This window comes from Haliotis cracherodii, unplaced genomic scaffold, assembly GCF_022045235.1.
Source record: "Haliotis cracherodii isolate W230 unplaced genomic scaffold, xgHalCrac1.p SCAF_5, whole genome shotgun sequence".
Taxonomy (NCBI): domain Eukaryota; kingdom Metazoa; phylum Mollusca; class Gastropoda; order Lepetellida; family Haliotidae; genus Haliotis; species Haliotis cracherodii.
In genome coordinates, this window is record NW_027266308.1 from 64,911,807 (window position 1) to 64,929,328 (window position 17,522).

At 40.2% G+C, this 17,522-nt stretch overlaps 2 protein-coding genes across 7 annotated transcripts in view; one reads left to right on the forward strand and one right to left on the reverse strand.

The window, feature by feature from the left end:
* Nucleotides 1–90: 90 nt before the first annotated feature.
* On the forward strand, nucleotides 91–11,390 carry LOC139442101 (mitochondrial ribonuclease P catalytic subunit-like). Its single transcript, XM_071222899.1, has 7 exons — nucleotides 91–126; nucleotides 1,867–2,834; nucleotides 3,567–3,614; nucleotides 4,542–4,776; nucleotides 6,375–6,514; nucleotides 7,176–7,353; nucleotides 9,446–11,390. Exons 2-7 carry the CDS (start codon nucleotides 1,888–1,890, stop codon nucleotides 9,590–9,592), a joined length of 1,695 nt encoding a protein of 564 aa, XP_071079000.1. The 5' UTR covers nucleotides 91–126; nucleotides 1,867–1,887; the 3' UTR covers nucleotides 9,593–11,390.
* A 1,389-nt stretch (nucleotides 11,391–12,779) lies between these two features.
* Nucleotides 12,780–17,522, reverse strand: part of LOC139442103 (adenosine 3'-phospho 5'-phosphosulfate transporter 1-like) — a 28,977-nt gene continuing 24,234 nt past the window's right edge. For all 6 annotated transcript variants that reach the window (XM_071222902.1, XM_071222901.1, XM_071222900.1 and 3 more), the window contains 2 exons: nucleotides 16,707–16,936; nucleotides 12,780–16,209 (listed from right to left, as the gene is read on the reverse strand). In XM_071222902.1, the coding sequence (XP_071079003.1) occupies nucleotides 15,092–16,209; nucleotides 16,707–16,935 (1,347 nt within the window). In that variant the 5' untranslated portion in view covers nucleotide 16,936 and the 3' untranslated portion in view covers nucleotides 12,780–15,091. The remainder of the gene's footprint in view (nucleotides 16,210–16,706; nucleotides 16,937–17,522) is intronic.

A 17,522-nucleotide genomic window follows, 5' to 3' on the forward strand; every position in this document is an offset into this window, starting at 1 on the left:
CAAGCACCTGCCAATGCATTGAAACACCGATGTAGAGAGCTCGTGTACATGTGCTTTACAGAGACTCGAACGAACTTTGTTTACGATACATTTATTAATGAAATAAAACACACATTTATTTGTTTGGTAAGTGTTATCCGTCGATATTACGAACTGTTATAGGGATCAGTCATGCATGCTCAGACTGTTAATGAGTTACGCCCGAACATTTACTGAAAGTCAACTTTTGACAAGTTGGAGGTAACAGGGGCGCAGATTAGAAGAGCACCTCAACAACACGTCACCAAAATCACCTGGCAAGGGGTACAGATGGCCAAACGAAAAAAAATAAAAATATAAAGTAACATTGAAAACATGCATACGACATTGTGTATTATGATCTGATAGGATCCTGCAGTATGTCGTTCATCTTGAATACAGTTTTAGTTTGTGATTGGGCTAAACAGAGTAAAGCCCCAAAGGTACTTAAAACATCAAAGTTTGTGATGTTTCACCATCAGTTTAGTTGTGCCTCTCAATCAGAATCAGAGAGTAAATATTAGTAAAGGATATATAATTTTAATGTAAATATGTGTAACATTTCACAGGTTCTTTTATTTGCATGTGAACCTCTGAGTTTAATTACATTACCGCTTGTTTTTAAAAAAACAAAGTAAAATAAAAATAAGGTGATGTTTTTGCCTCACAGTAGTAGTTGTTTTCGCTTTGGGCAAGGGTCTGTTTTCGCTCGGTTGAATTTTGCTGATGTGATGTTTTAGTGAGAGAGTTGGGATTTACGCCGCTTTTAACAGTATTCCAGTTATATCATGGCGTGTCAGCTTAATGTGGGAGGAAACCCGGAGTGATGTAGGTCTCCGACGTTTACCACTTCGGTGAAACCCACAAACAAAGATATGGTGCTGACAAACCTAGAAACATAATCGGCGCGAACCATGATTCGTACCCCCAATCATAGGTTTCTGGCATGCCCAAGTGACGCAACTCTGCACAGCGAATCACGACGCCTTACACAACTGGGCCACCCATGCCCTCTAATGTTTTAGCTTTAGCTATTACCCATGCAATGACAAATGTTGGTATAACACGCCAATCAAAGTACATGTATTATACTTCAGTCGGAGTATATCACTGAATTATCCCAAACCTAAATCGGTGTATAATGACAACTACTTTGCAATATTTCAGTTGGGAATCATATCCAATTTTTAGCTATCAGTTTCAAAGCAATTATTAAGTAACAATGAGCATAAATTCGAAAAATGTTTAACATTAACCTATCTGGGATGTTCTACCAGGAAACATTGCAAAAGCAACGTGCTTCGAAATCATGTTTGTTATCATGTTTTGAGGTCACCTGAAGGTTAAAGAGAATGTGGTAAGTTGTAATACTCTGACGCCACAATGCTGATCACTGCCTATGATGTCGAAACTTTGTATTCCTGTAATTCAACAAGTGTGGATACTGATTTTTTGGTTAATTTGGGGTGCACAGCTGTTTAGAAAACAGAGCATGCACTTAAAATACAAACCTAAATGGGAACAATTTAGGGGGAAAATTGAGTTTGTTTTGCTAAACATAAGTCTATAAGTTGTGAATTTGGTTGAAAACACCAAATTATTAAATTATATTTTTGTATATATGTCAACCTGATTAGTATGCTTTAAAAAGGGTGGATGTGCAGCACTGCAGCCCCCCCCCCCCTCCTCTGGATGTGTTCATAGTTTCAGATTAGGACAAATATTTAACAAAGTTACTTTTTTCATGATAACTTCTCAATCCTGTTTAAAGCATCATTTCACTCACTCACTCTGTGGTTTGTCAGTAGAACACTGTACTGTGTGAACTTTTGTTTTCTTCTTTTTTAGACCTGAGAGAAAATTACTGCAATGAACATCGGCACCTTAGCCTTCAGCATATCAAGACGACCTTGGACGTTATCAGTGACAAATATTTCCAAACATATTTGCAGTATACGTTCATATCGACATTGTGGAGAACCCACAAGCTATACAGGTAAATGTCAGTGGAAAGAGAAAACATTCCTGAGGGATGTGTCTCACATGTGCTCTAGCCCTTTTCTGATACACCACAAGTCTGTGTCCTTCACCTCATGTTCAAGATGGGCAGATAACTCTCGAGGAAAGATGACCACCATAGCCCTAGACAACTTCAAACAAAAAACTTTAGACCCATCATACCAGACAAGTTTCACTGATTGGGAAGATTTGGAAAACAAATTCCTTGACGAGAATCCGTCCATGAAAAAGACCTTTGAGACTCTGTGCATGAGTCATGTTTTAAAGTCAGGCAACATGGAACAGGCCAAGAGTTACCTTAGTTATATTCACAGCAAGAGAAGCAAGGCCAATCTGACCACCCTGGGGCTGTTTATCAGTGTGTGTGGGCAGATGTCTGGCCGAAGCGAGCAGGATCTGCTGTACAGACTCTATGAGGAGATGCTTGAGATATCGCCTCTCAGTAGCACTGTTATGTTGAGTGATCTGGTCCACGGCTTCTCTCACACAGATCGGTGGAAAGATTGTGTAGCATGGATTGAAAATGCCAAAGAATTAAATCATTCAAAAACCGTCTTGTACAATGATGTGATTATGGCAGCGTTGCGAAATGGAGACATTGGTAAAGTGCAGGAGTTGCTGGATGTTCTTGGGCTTGAAGGAGAATCTCCGTCGGATGATCTTTACAAGATGTTCTTTAAGTTTTGTGAAAACACTTGTTATGGTATCAGTGTCTTCATGCTGTTTGAGTATATGAGGAAGCATCGTTGGCAGCTCAGTGAGGATGTTGCAGATATGTTAATGCAGCATTTCCATAGGTAATTATCTTATTATTATTAGTGGAAGGGAAATAAAGGAATGGGTGCTGTCTGTCCGTCACATTTCATTTCCGATGAGAGATATCTTATCCAAACTTGGCACATAGGTAGGTCCAGTGGTGAACTGGTGCCTTTTGATAGTTTGGTGTTTTTTTTAAATTTATATTTTGAGTTTTCATGGCAACGACTTTTACTTAAGACTGAAAATCCCCAAACATGGAACACATCTTGAATACTGTATAATATTTCTTCACCAAACTTGGCACATGAATAGGTCTAGTGGTAAACTGGTGCCTTTTAATAGTTTGGTATTTTATATTTTTTTATTTTTCGAGTTTCCTTCGCCCGCTTTTGACAGTAGTGCTCGTTTCCGGCATAGATCTTGAAGAACCTTCAATATTTCTTGCCTTGTACACAACTGGACATGTCATATTGGTGAGGGATATGAGTGTTTCATGCTTGTTGTAGCAGGGTTTGGAGTCACCTCGCAGATGACACCCTCAACATTGGGCGCACATAAAATTTTCAGTGATGGGATTTGAACCGCCTTCTGATCAGAAGTTGGACGCCTTGTCCACATGACCCAAGAGGTTAACCTGTCAGCACGCTGACAAGGTAAGGATGTCATCTGTGGGATGACTACATGTCCTGCAACAACATTGATATAATAAATACCAACCTATCTGTTATACTGTCTGCAGAGATGGCAGTGATACGGTTGATCTGTTTCAGGTTCTACGGTGGCAAGTACAAGTGCAGAAAGACAAGTGTATCTCCCAGGTGAGTAAGATGGGACTGAGAGGGGCTGAGGGATACAGGAAATTGTCCTATTTGCCCAGTATCCAAAATAACAGCCTGCCTGCCTGCCTGTGGCTGGTAACTTTTCCTCCACATGGCCGACTGTCTGGCAGATATTTTTATTTGGCAGACTACTTATTTATTCAGTTATATCATAACTCCTCATAGCTTCTCAAGTAATTGTGGTTCGCCTCTGTGTTCTAGTGGTAGAGCGTCCGCCTGGAGAGCGGAAGGTCCGGGGTTTGATCCCCGACCGCGTCATACCAAAAGTCGTTAAAAGATGGTACTTGTTGTTACCCTGTCTGGCGCTCAGCATTAAGGGGCTAAAACAAGGACTGGTCGGCTCGGAGTCGGTTATTCATGTTAAACTGCGACATGGTATCTCAGTGAGCTAGCACTATAAATCGGCATCAGTCCGGACTAGTACAAGCAGCCACACAAACACACACACGTACATGCACGTTGCTGTATAAGTGCAATAATCTTGGACGCGACGTTAAACCCCATTTCACCTCACCTCAAGTAATTGTTTGCATTATTTCAGCTGAATCAAGATGCAATTTGTCTCTTATTTTTGGTGTTTTTCAATATTTATGATGTCTAAATGCAGGCAGGTAGCTTTGAAGATGGGCAGGCAGCATTTATGGGTCACCTGCCCGACTGTCTTGTTGGGTTTTGAAATTATTTCAAACATTGTAATTACGTATTGTTCATATTGAGGAATAATTAAGATGATATTGTCCTTTGGTCATGACCTTGTGGGAATGTTATCATGGGTATCAGAGATTCAGGAGGTTGAAACCTGATTTTCAATGTGGCTGCCATAGGATTGGTGAAGCATGTTGTTTTATCAATATTGTACATTTCACAGAAAAGTGTATTTTAAGAAAAACCTTAAATCTGTTTCAGTGGACATTGCAAATCATGTGACCTTCTGTTGGAAAAGCTTGAGCTGCCCGATGACAAGTTTGCGTTGCTGCAGAGCGCCATCTTGGAGAAGACTCTACTCCAGGACAATGCTTATCTACGATCATCACCAGAAGAAATCACAAGCTTCCAACAGTTATTGAAGAAGCATGCTCCTTTTGATGTTGTGATCGATACTCTGAGTGTTATGCATACAGACGGTCGCTTTAAAGTACAGGTGAGTTGTGTTACAGTGTATACATGCTTTGCAGCTTTCATTCTGTAAAGAACTGCCTCCGTGGTAGAGCGGAAGGTCCAGCGTTCGATCCCCGGCCGCGTCATACCTAAAGACGTTAAAAGATGGTACTTGTTGTTAACCTGTCTGGCGCTCAGCATTATGGGCTAAAACAAGGACTGGTAGGCTCAGAGTCAGTATACTGTGTCTGAGTGGGGTATTCATGTTAAACCGCGGCATGGAATTTCAGTGAACTAGCACTATAAATCGGCATAAGTCCGGACTATTACAAGCAGCCACACACACACAAACGTGCATGCAAGTCGCGATATAAGTGCAATAATCTTGGACACGACGTTAAACCCAATTTCACCTCACCTCATTCTGTAAAGGTTTTGGTTGTGGTAAATGGCGACCTGCATCACTTCGGGATTTCCTCCCACATTGAGCTGACATGCTGTGATATACATTTAACTACTGTTCAAAGTGGATGTTAAACTCAACTTACTCACTCACTACAATCTGGGGGGTGTTTTGTTACATCTTACAATTGACTTTTCAACCTTCAGGTGAGCTGTAACTTCCAATCTATAGGTGAGTTATGTAAGGATAAGATATATGGATGAACAACTTCTTTATTTCGGTTAGGAGTGATGTTTCGGTGTCATCCAAAACTGGCTCCCACAGGAGATATGCTTGGGTGAGATCGAGCGATATCTACATTGTAGATATCGCTGCAATGAAATTGCATCACAATGCTTTGCAGACCATTGTGACATCAATGGTTACCATGACGTCACAATCAAATGACATCACTAATGGCTCTGCTATTGAAGCTGTTAGCAGTACTTTTTACACTTAAGACACTGCTTATTACTTTTTACAAACTGAAAAAGTTGGAAGAATGATGTTGGATGATAAATAAAATCTCACCTGAGTGTCTTTTGATTTCATATATATCAACATTCTTTGATAAAAGTGGAAAAAAACCTCGGCAAGCCTCGGAGTTTTCCCACTTTTATCAACTTGTGTTGATATATTTGATATCAAAAGACACTCGGGTGAGATTCTCTATATATTTTATCCTTACATCGTATTCCAACTGCTAAATACCTCTCAAAGAAACTATAGGTGAGTTGTATCTTGTTCAGTATTCAGATAGTACTCTTGTATTACCTTAAACATGGTGTGCAGCTTGTGAGGCCTATCCTTGGTATCCCCTGCTGTGAGACCCGTGAAGATTCCGGGGTAGAATAGTTCTTCAGCAACCCATGCTTGCCGTAAAAAGTGACTATGCTTGTCGTAAAAGGCGACAAACAGGATTGGGTGGTCAGGCTCCCTGACTTGGTTGATGCCTGTCATCGATCCCAAAAGATCGATGCTCATGATATTAATCACTGGATTGTCTGGTTCCAGACTCGATTATTTACAGACCGCCGTTATATAGCTGGAATATTGCTGAGTGTGGCGTTAAACAACAAACCAACCAACCAACCCTGCTGTGATATGGTTGACACGTAGCTATGATAGTGTAACACCCAAACTTACACATTATTGTAACACTGATCCAGATGAGCCATAGTGTGTGGAATGTTTTTCAGTACCTGAAAGATGTTGTCGACTACTTTGCCGTCAAGCGAAGGGCGAAGGTTCTGCTGATATGTCGAAGAAGTCAGGGAAAGTTGAAGTCTATCATTCCATACTTACAAGCACACACACAGATATTCTTCACAGAAAAAACGTAAGATAACAACCGTCCTTTGTTCTGCCAACAGCTTATCTTTCCATATCTGCCATGAGCAGATCATGTCGAATATGGAAGGGGTGGTCGGGAAGACTGGTGGTTAAAGCGTTCGTTCATCACGCCGGGGACCCAGGTTCGATTCCCCACATGGGTACAATGGTGTCCCCAGTCATGATATTGCTGGAATACTGCTGAAAGTGGCATAAACCAATATTAACTCACTCACTCACTCGATTATGGCAGAAGTTGTAAAGTTATGTTTGAGTCAATAATCTGATAAATGATGCTAATTGATGAGTATTTTGTGTAGTAGGTATGTCTACACAGTGGCCATATGTACACATGACATCTCTTGTATGTTAGATGGGTGTGGTCCATGGTACTTCAATGTATCCAATACAATGAAGAGCCTACTTAAGTGTGACCTCAGGAAGTGAGATTTAATCGTCCCGGGGGTTTCCTGATCATGGATTGGGTCAGGTAGTCACTTGTATGCATCATGGGGTCCCGTCTCGCGTTCATGTTACGTCCTCTACTGATTCAGTTTCCAAGTGCCAGTCTGGTCTTTAAAAAATCTAGTGCAATCATCTCAAATAATGTCATTGTTTGTCCCTCAACAACGGGAACTGTTTGTAACTACACTCCTGTTCTCTGCCAGCTCCAAGGACGACCCGTTTGTGCTGTATGCGGCTGCACACAGCGGCAAGGCCTGTCATTACGTTTCCCGCGACTTCATGCGTGACCACAAGAGCCTGCTTGGACCTGAACTGAAGGAGACGTTTGAGAAATGGCAGTGGTCACGTCAGATCACTTGGACAGATGGGAAGGAATTTCTGGTTGGTGTCCTGTACATGTTTAATATCTTCAGGACCCTTGAAGATCCGGGGTAGAATGGGTCTTCAGCATCCCATGCTTGCCATGAAAAGCGACTATGCTTATCATAAGAGGCGACTAAAGGGATCGAGTGGTCAGACTCGCTGACTTGGTTGATGCATGTCATTGTATCCCATTTGCGTAGATCAATGCTAATGATGTCAATCACTGGATCGTCTGGTCAGACTCGATTATTAACAGACCGCCGTCATATAGCTGGAATATTACCGAGTGCGGCTTTAAACAACAAACATGATATCTTCAGGCTGGTTGGGGGCAGGTATATTATGTGATCTGTTCTGGCAATTTCACCTCTAAATGTGTTACCCATGTATGTTGTTAACATGCCCTGTGAAGTAATCTTTGAAGTGTACACGTGTCCCTTCACTGATATGCTGTCAAAATGTGATTGTCCAATGTGAACGTGCTTTTCTGATGTCCTTTTATTGATGGGTATATTCAATATGTTATTCAACACACCAGACCTACGATATGTGGGGCATGGGTGGTTCAGTCGTCTGTGGACATCTAAAGTGCAGAATTCTGCTTGATGGCAGTCTCAGAAACTGGGTCGGGCAAGTTGGAGATGGTATTTCAACACCGTGTGTGACAGCTGTATTAGTGTCATGTCACACACTGATAGTAGGTCCGACCCATGAAGGTCCAAGTTGGAATAGGTCTTCAGCAACCCATGCATGTTGTAAAGGCGACTATGCTTGTCATAAGAGGCGACTAACAGGATCCGGTGGTCAGGCTCACTGACTGAGTTGATCATGTCATCATATCCCAATTGCATGGATCGATGCTCAGGATGTCAATCACTGGATTGTCTGGCCCAGACTTGATTATTTACAGATCGCCATCATATAGCTGGAATATTGCTGAGTGCAGTGTTAAACAACAAACAATAGTAGGTCATGTATTCAGTTGCTGGTTTACTGGCCTGTATTTACAGGCTGCTGTTATGTAGCTGGAATAATGCTAAGTGCAGTGTTAAATAGTAGGTCATGTATTCAGTTGCTGGTTTACTGGCCTGTATTTACAGGCTGCTGTTATGTAGCTGGAATAATGCTAAGTGCAGTGTTAAATAGTAGGTCATGTATTCAGTTGCTGGTTTACTGGCCTGTATTTACAGGCTGCTGTTATGTAGCTGGAATAATGCTAAGTGCAGTGTTAAATAGTAGGTCATGTATTCAGTTGCTGGTTTACTGGCCTGTATTTACAGGCTGCTGTTATGTAGCTGGAATATTGCTAAGTGCAGTGTTAAATAGTAGGTCATGTATTCAGTTGCTGGTTTACTGGCCTGTATTTACAGGCTGCTGTCATGTAGCTGGAATAATGCTAAGTGCAGTGTTAAATAGTAGGTCATGTATTCAGTTGCTGGTTTACTGGCCTGTATTTACAGGCTGCTGTCATGTAGCTGGAATAATGCTAAGTGCAGTGTTAAATAGTAGGTCATGTATTCAGTTGCTGGTTTACTGGCCTGTATTTACAGGCTGCTGTTATGTAGCTGGAATAATGCTAAGTGCAGTGTTAAATAGTAGGTCATGTATTCAGTTGCTGGTTTACTGGCCTGTATTTACAGGCTGCTGTTATGTAGCTGGAATAATGCTAAGTGCAGTGTTAAATAGTAGGTCATGTATTCAGTTGCTGGTTTACTGGCCTGTATTTACAGGCTGCTGTTATGTAGCTGGAATATTGCTAAGTGCAGTGTTAAATAGTAGGTCATGTATTCAGTTGCTGGTTTACTGGCCTGTATTTACAGGCTGCTGTCATGTAGCTGGAATAATGCTAAGTGCAGTGTTAAATAGTAGGTCATGTATTCAGTTGCTGGTTTACTTGCCTGTATTTACAGGCTGCTGTCATGTAGCTGGAATAATGCTAAGTGCAGTGTTAAATAGTAGGTCATGTATTCAGTTGCTGGTTTACTGGCCTGTATTTGCAGGCTGCTGTTATGTAGCTGGAATAATGCGGACAGTGACACTGAACGACATTCACTCACTCCCCTTGGACACAAACATGGTCAGTGTATGATTTTGTTGGTTACTATTTCAGTTCCCCCACATCAATGAAACCATTGTACAAGAGAGTGAGAGTGGCTGGCATGTTCCATATGTCAGCTCAACAGAGAAGAGGATTCTAGATCAGTCCAACTCCTGGGTCTGTGTCCAACACTGTAGTGCTCATGTAGGAAAACCTTGAGAAAACATACATCATTGTTCTTGAAATCCAGTCAGGCAGAATGATATAATACCTCATGCTTTCAACATAGGAACCCGTGAAATCCGGGCAGTGAATAGGTCTTCAGCAACCCATGTGACTAAGGTTATTGTAAGGAGAGACGGAATCAGGTGGTCAGGCTGTCAAGTTGATGCATGTCATCATATCCCAATTGCTTAGATCAATGCTCATTATGTCAATCACTGGATTGTCTGGCACAGACTCAATTATTTACAGACTGCTGACATCGAGTTGGAATATTAATGAGTGCGGCGTGAAACAACAATCAAGCTTCCAACATAGATGATTCCGAGATACAGAAAATGGACAACACTTGCACAGATGAACAGAGTGAACTTCTGGATGTCAATGTCATTATTCTTTGGATGACATGATGGTTTCTGCCTGGTTTTGATTCCCCACATAGGGTCACTCACCCACTGATACTACAGCTTCTAAATATCACTTATACATGCTGCACTTGCCTGGGTTATGCCTGGAAAACAACCTCAGCTGCCACCTGACTTGTCTCATCACATGGATCCAGGCTGTCAGTTTCATTTGATATTCAGAATCAGTGGGACCAGACCCTCCATGCAAAGAATATTTATTTTTCCCAGTCTGTAGACAGTGGTAGAGCAGCATGACATAATTCTAGCTGGGAAATGCCTCACCTCAGTAAATTTCAAACAAACCTCCCTTAATCTGTGATACACCTACGAGAGGAATATACGAGAATAATTTATTGAAATGGCTTCAGATGTCTGTCCCCCGCTGTGATATTGCTAAAAGGGGCATACAACCATACTCACTTACTTCAGATGTCTGCAACAAGGTTGAACTTTGGTCGACAGTGTAAATGGAAAATACAACAAACCATTTCAATATTACCATAATTTGTTATATTTACACAGACATACATCTTGTACATACAAGCTATATGACATGTTTCCACATAAACATGTATACCCCAATGTTTATAACATAAGCATCACATACAAGTTTTTTCTGAAAAAGAAAATCACCAGTTCGTTAAAATATCTTGTCATGGATTTCAACTTGAATTGGAAATGAGAACATGGAAGATAAAGCATTGTCAACAAGGTTACATTTTTTTATGTAAATCAAATCCTGTGTTTTTGCCAAAGTTAGGATCATGAATATTTGGGGGGGGATATTTGATGAAATTGTGTGCTCGATCTTCTTTACAGAAAAAATATCCCCCAAAATATTCATTATCTTTGTTCGGTATATAATAAACAACCAGTCCCTAATAGGAGGTCTATATAATCATTTGTCACGGCTAGTTAACATATACGATAGCTGTTAGTGCATCCCTGACTTTCCTAGTGGAAAATATCTATTGAGTATGTCAGAAGAGTAATAGTCAGGTAGATAGAGATTCTATACTTTCACTCTCACTGAACCAGTTAACAATACAGAATACATGGACTCTTGATCAGCTGCTTCTGCCATGGCCTTCATACTTCATACACAAGATGACGCTCTATTGAACTGAGATCATAGGACGTGATTTATTCCACCAACAGAAAATATAGGAACAAGCTGACAATGACTTATTTATGGAATTGAGTACCTGGGGAGTTATTGGGATACACACCGAATGTCAATTTTAATCAAATGAGAAATTGAGAGGTGGAATAAAATGTAGAGAAATTACTTTATGTTCCTAGAGTTTTGAAGTCAAAAGGGGTGATGTCTAAAACAATGGTGAAGTTCTTACAGAACAAAAGAATGAACATTATACAATGAGGAGTATGTGAAGAATAATTGTAGAAACACTCAGTGTTGCATTGTTGTCTGAGGACCCAGTTCCATTTGAATAATGACATATATAATGCAGTGTGCTCTGGTGGAATAAATCAGATCTTTCGTGCGTATATTTATGTGTATACTTGTGTCTCCAAACTAAATCACAATCCTTTGAGGATTTCATCTGTATGACCACGCCACCACTGAAGTTAAGCAGGTGTTAATGTATTAAGTCTCTTAACATACAGAGAATATTCGAATATGGATCTTCGTGATGTCTATATAACTAGACAAACCGCATCTGGAATCTCCCAGAAAATACATGAACACCCAAAAGTAGCATTTTTCGAGCCAAAGCTCTTCCTTTTCCTTAATGTTCACCACCACATTCTTGTATTGTGTTAATCAGGATCAGTTTGGACCAAGGCTCTATCTAGAATGGCTCAGAGGCCGGTATTTGGCCCAATATCTGCAGGAAAATTTCCCAAATGAGAATTAAAACTTTCCTACTTTATGTTAATATAGTAGTAATATACTAATGTGATGGCTTGGTCAAGCTGACCTGTATTTCACAGGACCGGTTCAAAGAAGACATATTACATCTTGAGGTTACATTATTGAATGCAATGTTAAAGGTGAAACATCTTAAAAAATCCTTATTTTGTACCTAAATAATAAATTTACAATTTACCTGCCAAAGGTGCTTATTTTCATGCCTAGAGAAATCGTTTCTCGTTAAATCGGAATAAATGGCAAGGTGTTGGCCTAATGTGCCTTCAGACATACATGGAAGATTTTCATCAACATAACAAGGAGATAATACTGTTGAATTGTTGTCACTCTATTAACATGCATCGGACTGTTGTTATAACATGACTTACAGAAAGAAAATAATCCAATATTGGTCGCAAATAAAAAAAATGTGGTTGGTCCCCGAGTGAAATGACGAAGTAGAGGAAGAAACTTGACAAGTTACATGACCAGAGTTACTTCCGTTCCCATATCAATTGATTTTTCACATTTTTCATTTGTGAACATTTTCTCCAAAATCTGTAAAACAGGTATAAAAAAGTCCATAATCTCTCATTTCTTTCTTTGAGTAACATGATCAAGGCCCTCCTCAGACTGGCATGTTAGTAACAAGGACATGGTGAGGACAATTATGATAAAAGATAACAGTAAATGCTGTAATCCAACTGGCTTAACAAACAAAGTGGAACTTTAAACTCCTCAACAGAACATAACTTTTGCATCCATGCACACAGCTGTTGAGTGTCAGCACATGTAAACATGATAAATACTGCATCTCAATATTACATTTAATACATATAACGTAACTGCAGTTACATATAGGTTAGGGATCATCCATTTGAAATTCGGGGGGTGGGGTGGGGGGGGGTGTGTGTGCTGGGGCTGGGATTTTGTATCGAGATTAGATATTTTTCCAGCCACAGCAACAAAACCAGATATTTTTGCATTTTAAATTAGGAGCCTGATTTTATTCAAGTTTGATGCAAAATTATTTCTTTCAAGATTTTTTTTGGGACAATTTGTCTTTTTCGATAAAATCCCAGGCCCCCTAGAATATCAAATAGATGGTCACTGACTAAAGGACAGCAGCTGGTGTTCTTGAATTGTGTACATTTTATTACCTTTAAGTGAAGCTGAACAAGCACAAGTGGGATACGTTTGTATGCCACCATTTCCAAGCAACCTACCACACCCATTCAGGTCCACACTATGGTCCTTGTTTCACTCTCACCCTCCATACCAAGTTTGTTCTCGCATGTGCATGTGCTCAGTGCTATTATTCATGACACACGTTACAACCAGCTTTCACAGCTGTTAAAAAAAAATGCCGTAATGTACAAAAAATATATATGTCAATAATATATATGATGTATATGATACATATAACATGTACATGACGTACCAGTCACAACAGGATCTGCAGCTGAGAACAACTGTGAACACCCAGGCTACCTTCCCGAGGCAAGGGAGTTAACTGACCATAAAACAATCCAGTTTCCACTTTTATAGTCAGTTACCTCCCTTGCCTTGGGAAGCTGACTGCAGGCAGTGTAATATGAACACTTATTTGTAGTCTTGCTAAATAATAAGGTCTTCAAAATTATCAGGTTTTTGTTTGTTTTTCCATCCTTTCAATATCAACTGTTTTAGTAAGTTTAAAGCGTATGAAGAAGTTGCAAGTGATTCATTTGGCATTCGATTGGCTAACAGTTTAGCGTTTGTTTCCATAAGCCGAAAAAAAAACATAAGGCAGACAATCGTTTCCTGATTGGCTGATAATGAAATGGGAGGAGCTTGTGTTGTACTATTGCACTGAACGATGTCATTGATTTCATAGTGTTGTATACGGTTTCTGAAGTTATTATTGTTTTGACAATGTATACTGAGTGCACAACATATCTTACGCTTATAGTTCCATAAACGCAAACATTATTGAAGTCAAATGTTAAATATTTTTTACTAAAAAAAAATCATTTGAAAGTGACATTTAACATCTAGTTTAAATATTCAAATTTTAAACTGGAATAGAAAATGTGATGCCAGTTACCATGTTGTTCACTTGAATTAAAGTTTCTAATTTCTTTAAACATTGAAATGATAAAGATCAAGTTCATACTAAAAATTGCTCAAACCATGCTAACAATTGAAATAGTTAATTTTGTCAATGTTAAGACTTCAAGCCTGTTGTAATCACCAAGTGGTCAAAGTTGATGCTTGCAGTATTTCTGAAGTAGACAATGAAGTGGACACATGGTACACACAATGTTAAGATCAATGAAGATAACAAAATATTCTTTAAATAAAATAAACAGATGCAGACATGACACCCAACCCTTGCTTAATTAATGTTTGATCAAAGCTCAACTGAAGGAAGATCACTAATACTGTGGTTTATAGCTGTGTCTGCCTACTGGTGCATTGAATACACTATTATGACCAGTGCCCTGTGAAGATCACCAGAAAGATGTGTGTGCAATCAACTACAATGTATTACTGTTGTACTGAAGCACCAATGGTTATTGTTGGCTTCAAACAATGTGATAGCTCAACTTTTCATAAATTTGAGTTCATTATGTTCGACAGATGACATTGTTGACAACACGTCATAGCTTGCCAACACACAACATGGCTGACCAGCACGTGACATTGCTGACCAACAGATGCCATAGCTGACCAACTCTTCTACATCTCTTAATTTGTGACTGTGCTTTTTCCCAACCTTCTTTAGTTGCATGGTTCAATATTTGTGGCTACCAAACACAAAGATGATCACTACTGAATCAGAAAGCATCCAAAGACCCCAGCCCCAGGTTTCACCACCCATCATGACTAGTGAAGTAGTTAAGATTGGTGCCAGAAGAGACAGATCACATAAATAAGCTTGAGTCCACCACCACCACCTCACGTCCTGAGTATTCTTGTCCATTTGTTCCTCCACAGAAAGGTTTCAGGAAATAAATTAAGCTTTGATCCTCAACACAGTATGCAAAGTATTGTACAGGGTTTGAACAAAGATTATACTCCAAAACAGATTCCCACATGATATTCTTACCTCCTGGACACACCCCCTGCCCAATGCATAACTGTAGGCATACATACATCCCACCATTGTCCTGGCACACAAATGCATCAGGCTTGAGTAATATCGGATTCCTTCTATGGCAGTCCTGATCCGCATCATACTTTTGTGACCGCTCCTGGCTGTTGCGACTGAGAAGCCTGTGCTTTTTTCATATCCCGCTTTCTCTTGTTTGCATAAATACGTAAGAAGAGAGCTAGGAAAACTGTACCAATGCCAAATGCTCCTAAGATTGTGACAGGGTGGCCATAGATCATGCACGAGAGCAGGATAGCCAAACCTTGTCGCACTGTCATGATGATCACAAATGTCACGGCACCAAAGCTGGCGATGGTGTAGAAGATGAAGAGCTGCCCACAAGCAGAGCAGATACTGAGGACAACTGAGTGGAATATAAAGTCAGGATGGCGGACCATGAAGCTTGAGGACTCCAGGAACCCGCCTTGTTCAATCAGAGCCACAGTCGTCAGGAGACAGGAGAACATGTTCACACCAGCCATCATCTGTATGGAGGACATCTTGTGTTGGGTGAACAGCGCCCCCTGCCAGTTGGAGGTAAAACTATCAAACAACATGTAGCCTACCAATAGTATGACGCCTGAGAAGGTCGTCACTGTTCCCTTGTCTCGTGTGGCATCGCCACTGGTGAGAAGAAACATGCTGACACCAACAGAGATCAAAGCAGCTGTGAAATATTCGTGGTATTCATATGTCTTCTTCTGCACAGCTTTCCCCATCAGCATCACCGGTATGACTTTGGAAGCCTTTGCTAGGACCTGTGTTGGGAAGCTGACATACTTCAGAGCCTCGTACTGGAACCAGCTGCTCATGATGTTGGAGAACGAGCTGTAGGAGTATTTGTACAGTGGGGCTGTATGAGGGGGCTGCTTCTTACAGAAGATGACCAAAATTGCAATCATGAAGGCAAGAATTCGGTTGACAAACACAAGGAAGGTGGAATTCTTGAAGTACTCTCCTTCGGCTGTGTCCGTCTTGCCATACTGGAATGTCATGATGCGCTCCTGCAGCAAGCCCCATGTGAGGTAGGAGAACTGGAGTCCAGTGAAGCAGAAAAGCAGCTTCAGCCCCTGGTTGACTGAGGTTGATCCCCCAGGGTCCGACTTGTCCTGAGTTTGTTGACCTTCCTCCAAGCTGGCCTTCTCATGTTCCTTCCCGAACACACACAACACAGTGAAGTTGGACAAGCATCCAGGGCCTGCAGGATACAAGGTGAAGGATTAGAAGCAATATAGGGACCCTGCTATATAATATATATTTTCAAATACACTTTCTAACATTACTGGGATAATGGAATCATTTTTTGTATCAATAGCATCAAATACTCTTGAAAAATCAAGTTTCCAACGTAAAACACTCTTATTCCTCTGTAAACATGGTAAATACAGACATTTCACTTCTGTGAAAGTGACTAAATAACTGGATTTAGGTATATTATTCTCATCATTATTTCAGTTATAACACAGAAAGTCAATATTGTGTGGGAGAAAGACAAGACTCTTGCAGGGCGTAGACACTGACCACTTACGGAACAACAATCGATAACAGACCGTCAGACAAGGCATCATAACCAGTGAAATCAGATCAGAGTAGAGCTGCCATATTTGTTATAATTATAGGTGCAAACTTTTTGAAGAACACTGGTTGGTATATCAAAGTAAACCTGGGAGAAAAGAATGGAACTTCTGTGCCTACCTGCTGTTTCATTGTACTTGCTCTTCCGCAAGTAGCTGATGAGGAGAGCTCCTGGAACAAAGATGGTGGCATATCCCAGGATGTTGACTCCGAGGCGGAACAACCAGAAGTCTGTCCACTGACTGACTTGGTGAGAGGCTGGCTGTTCCCCGGCGACACCACTGGCCTGGCTGTAGACTAGGTAGGGTGCGATCACCAGGAACACAAACCCTAATCCGATGTAAGCCATGCTGAAAGGACAGACAAGAAGATGCTTAGCCAGTCACCCGAACAGTCTTCTCTGTGTTATATAAGGATTCAAAGTTTATTCAGAATTAGTTTACTTATCAACCCTAGATGAAAACATCAAGTTGTTCATTCACTAATATTCTCTTATATATCAAAATTATTATTTAGACACTGTGCAATAATCTTTATAGAGCCAAGTCAACAAAACATTATAGTAGATTTTACCCCTTTAAAGCTTGTATACAATAAATTTTTAAATATGTAAGAAATTCCTCATGTTCAAAAAACAAATAACAAGAAAAACTCAAAATGTGCACAGATTCAATGAATTCTTCAAAACAATAATTAAAACAAACTAAAGCAGGATAAATAATTCAACAATTATGATTATGTTATTATTGCTTGGGCAGCATAGCATCCATAATATTCCAATGTTTATATTTCATACACAGAACAATATCATTAATCGTCTGGAAGTAAAAAACAACTATAATTACCAACTGTACAGTAACCATGGTAATATCGGATATAATTTCCCTTGTACATAAACATTTAGCACTAGTATATTCATTGGAATATGTTGATATT

Bases quoted from the DNA above. Each gene is read 5' to 3' on its own strand.
- LOC139442101 (XM_071222899.1), top strand. From the start codon at position 1,888: ATGAACATCGGCACCTTAGCCTTCAGCATATCAAGACGACCTTGGACG. The intron at 3,615-4,541 runs GTGAGTAAGATG...AATCTGTTTCAG, and splicing joins AAGACAAGTGTATCTCCCAG to TGGACATTGCAAATCATGTG. The intron at 7,354-9,445 runs GTTGGTGTCCTG...TTACTATTTCAG, and splicing joins CAGATGGGAAGGAATTTCTG to TTCCCCCACATCAATGAAAC.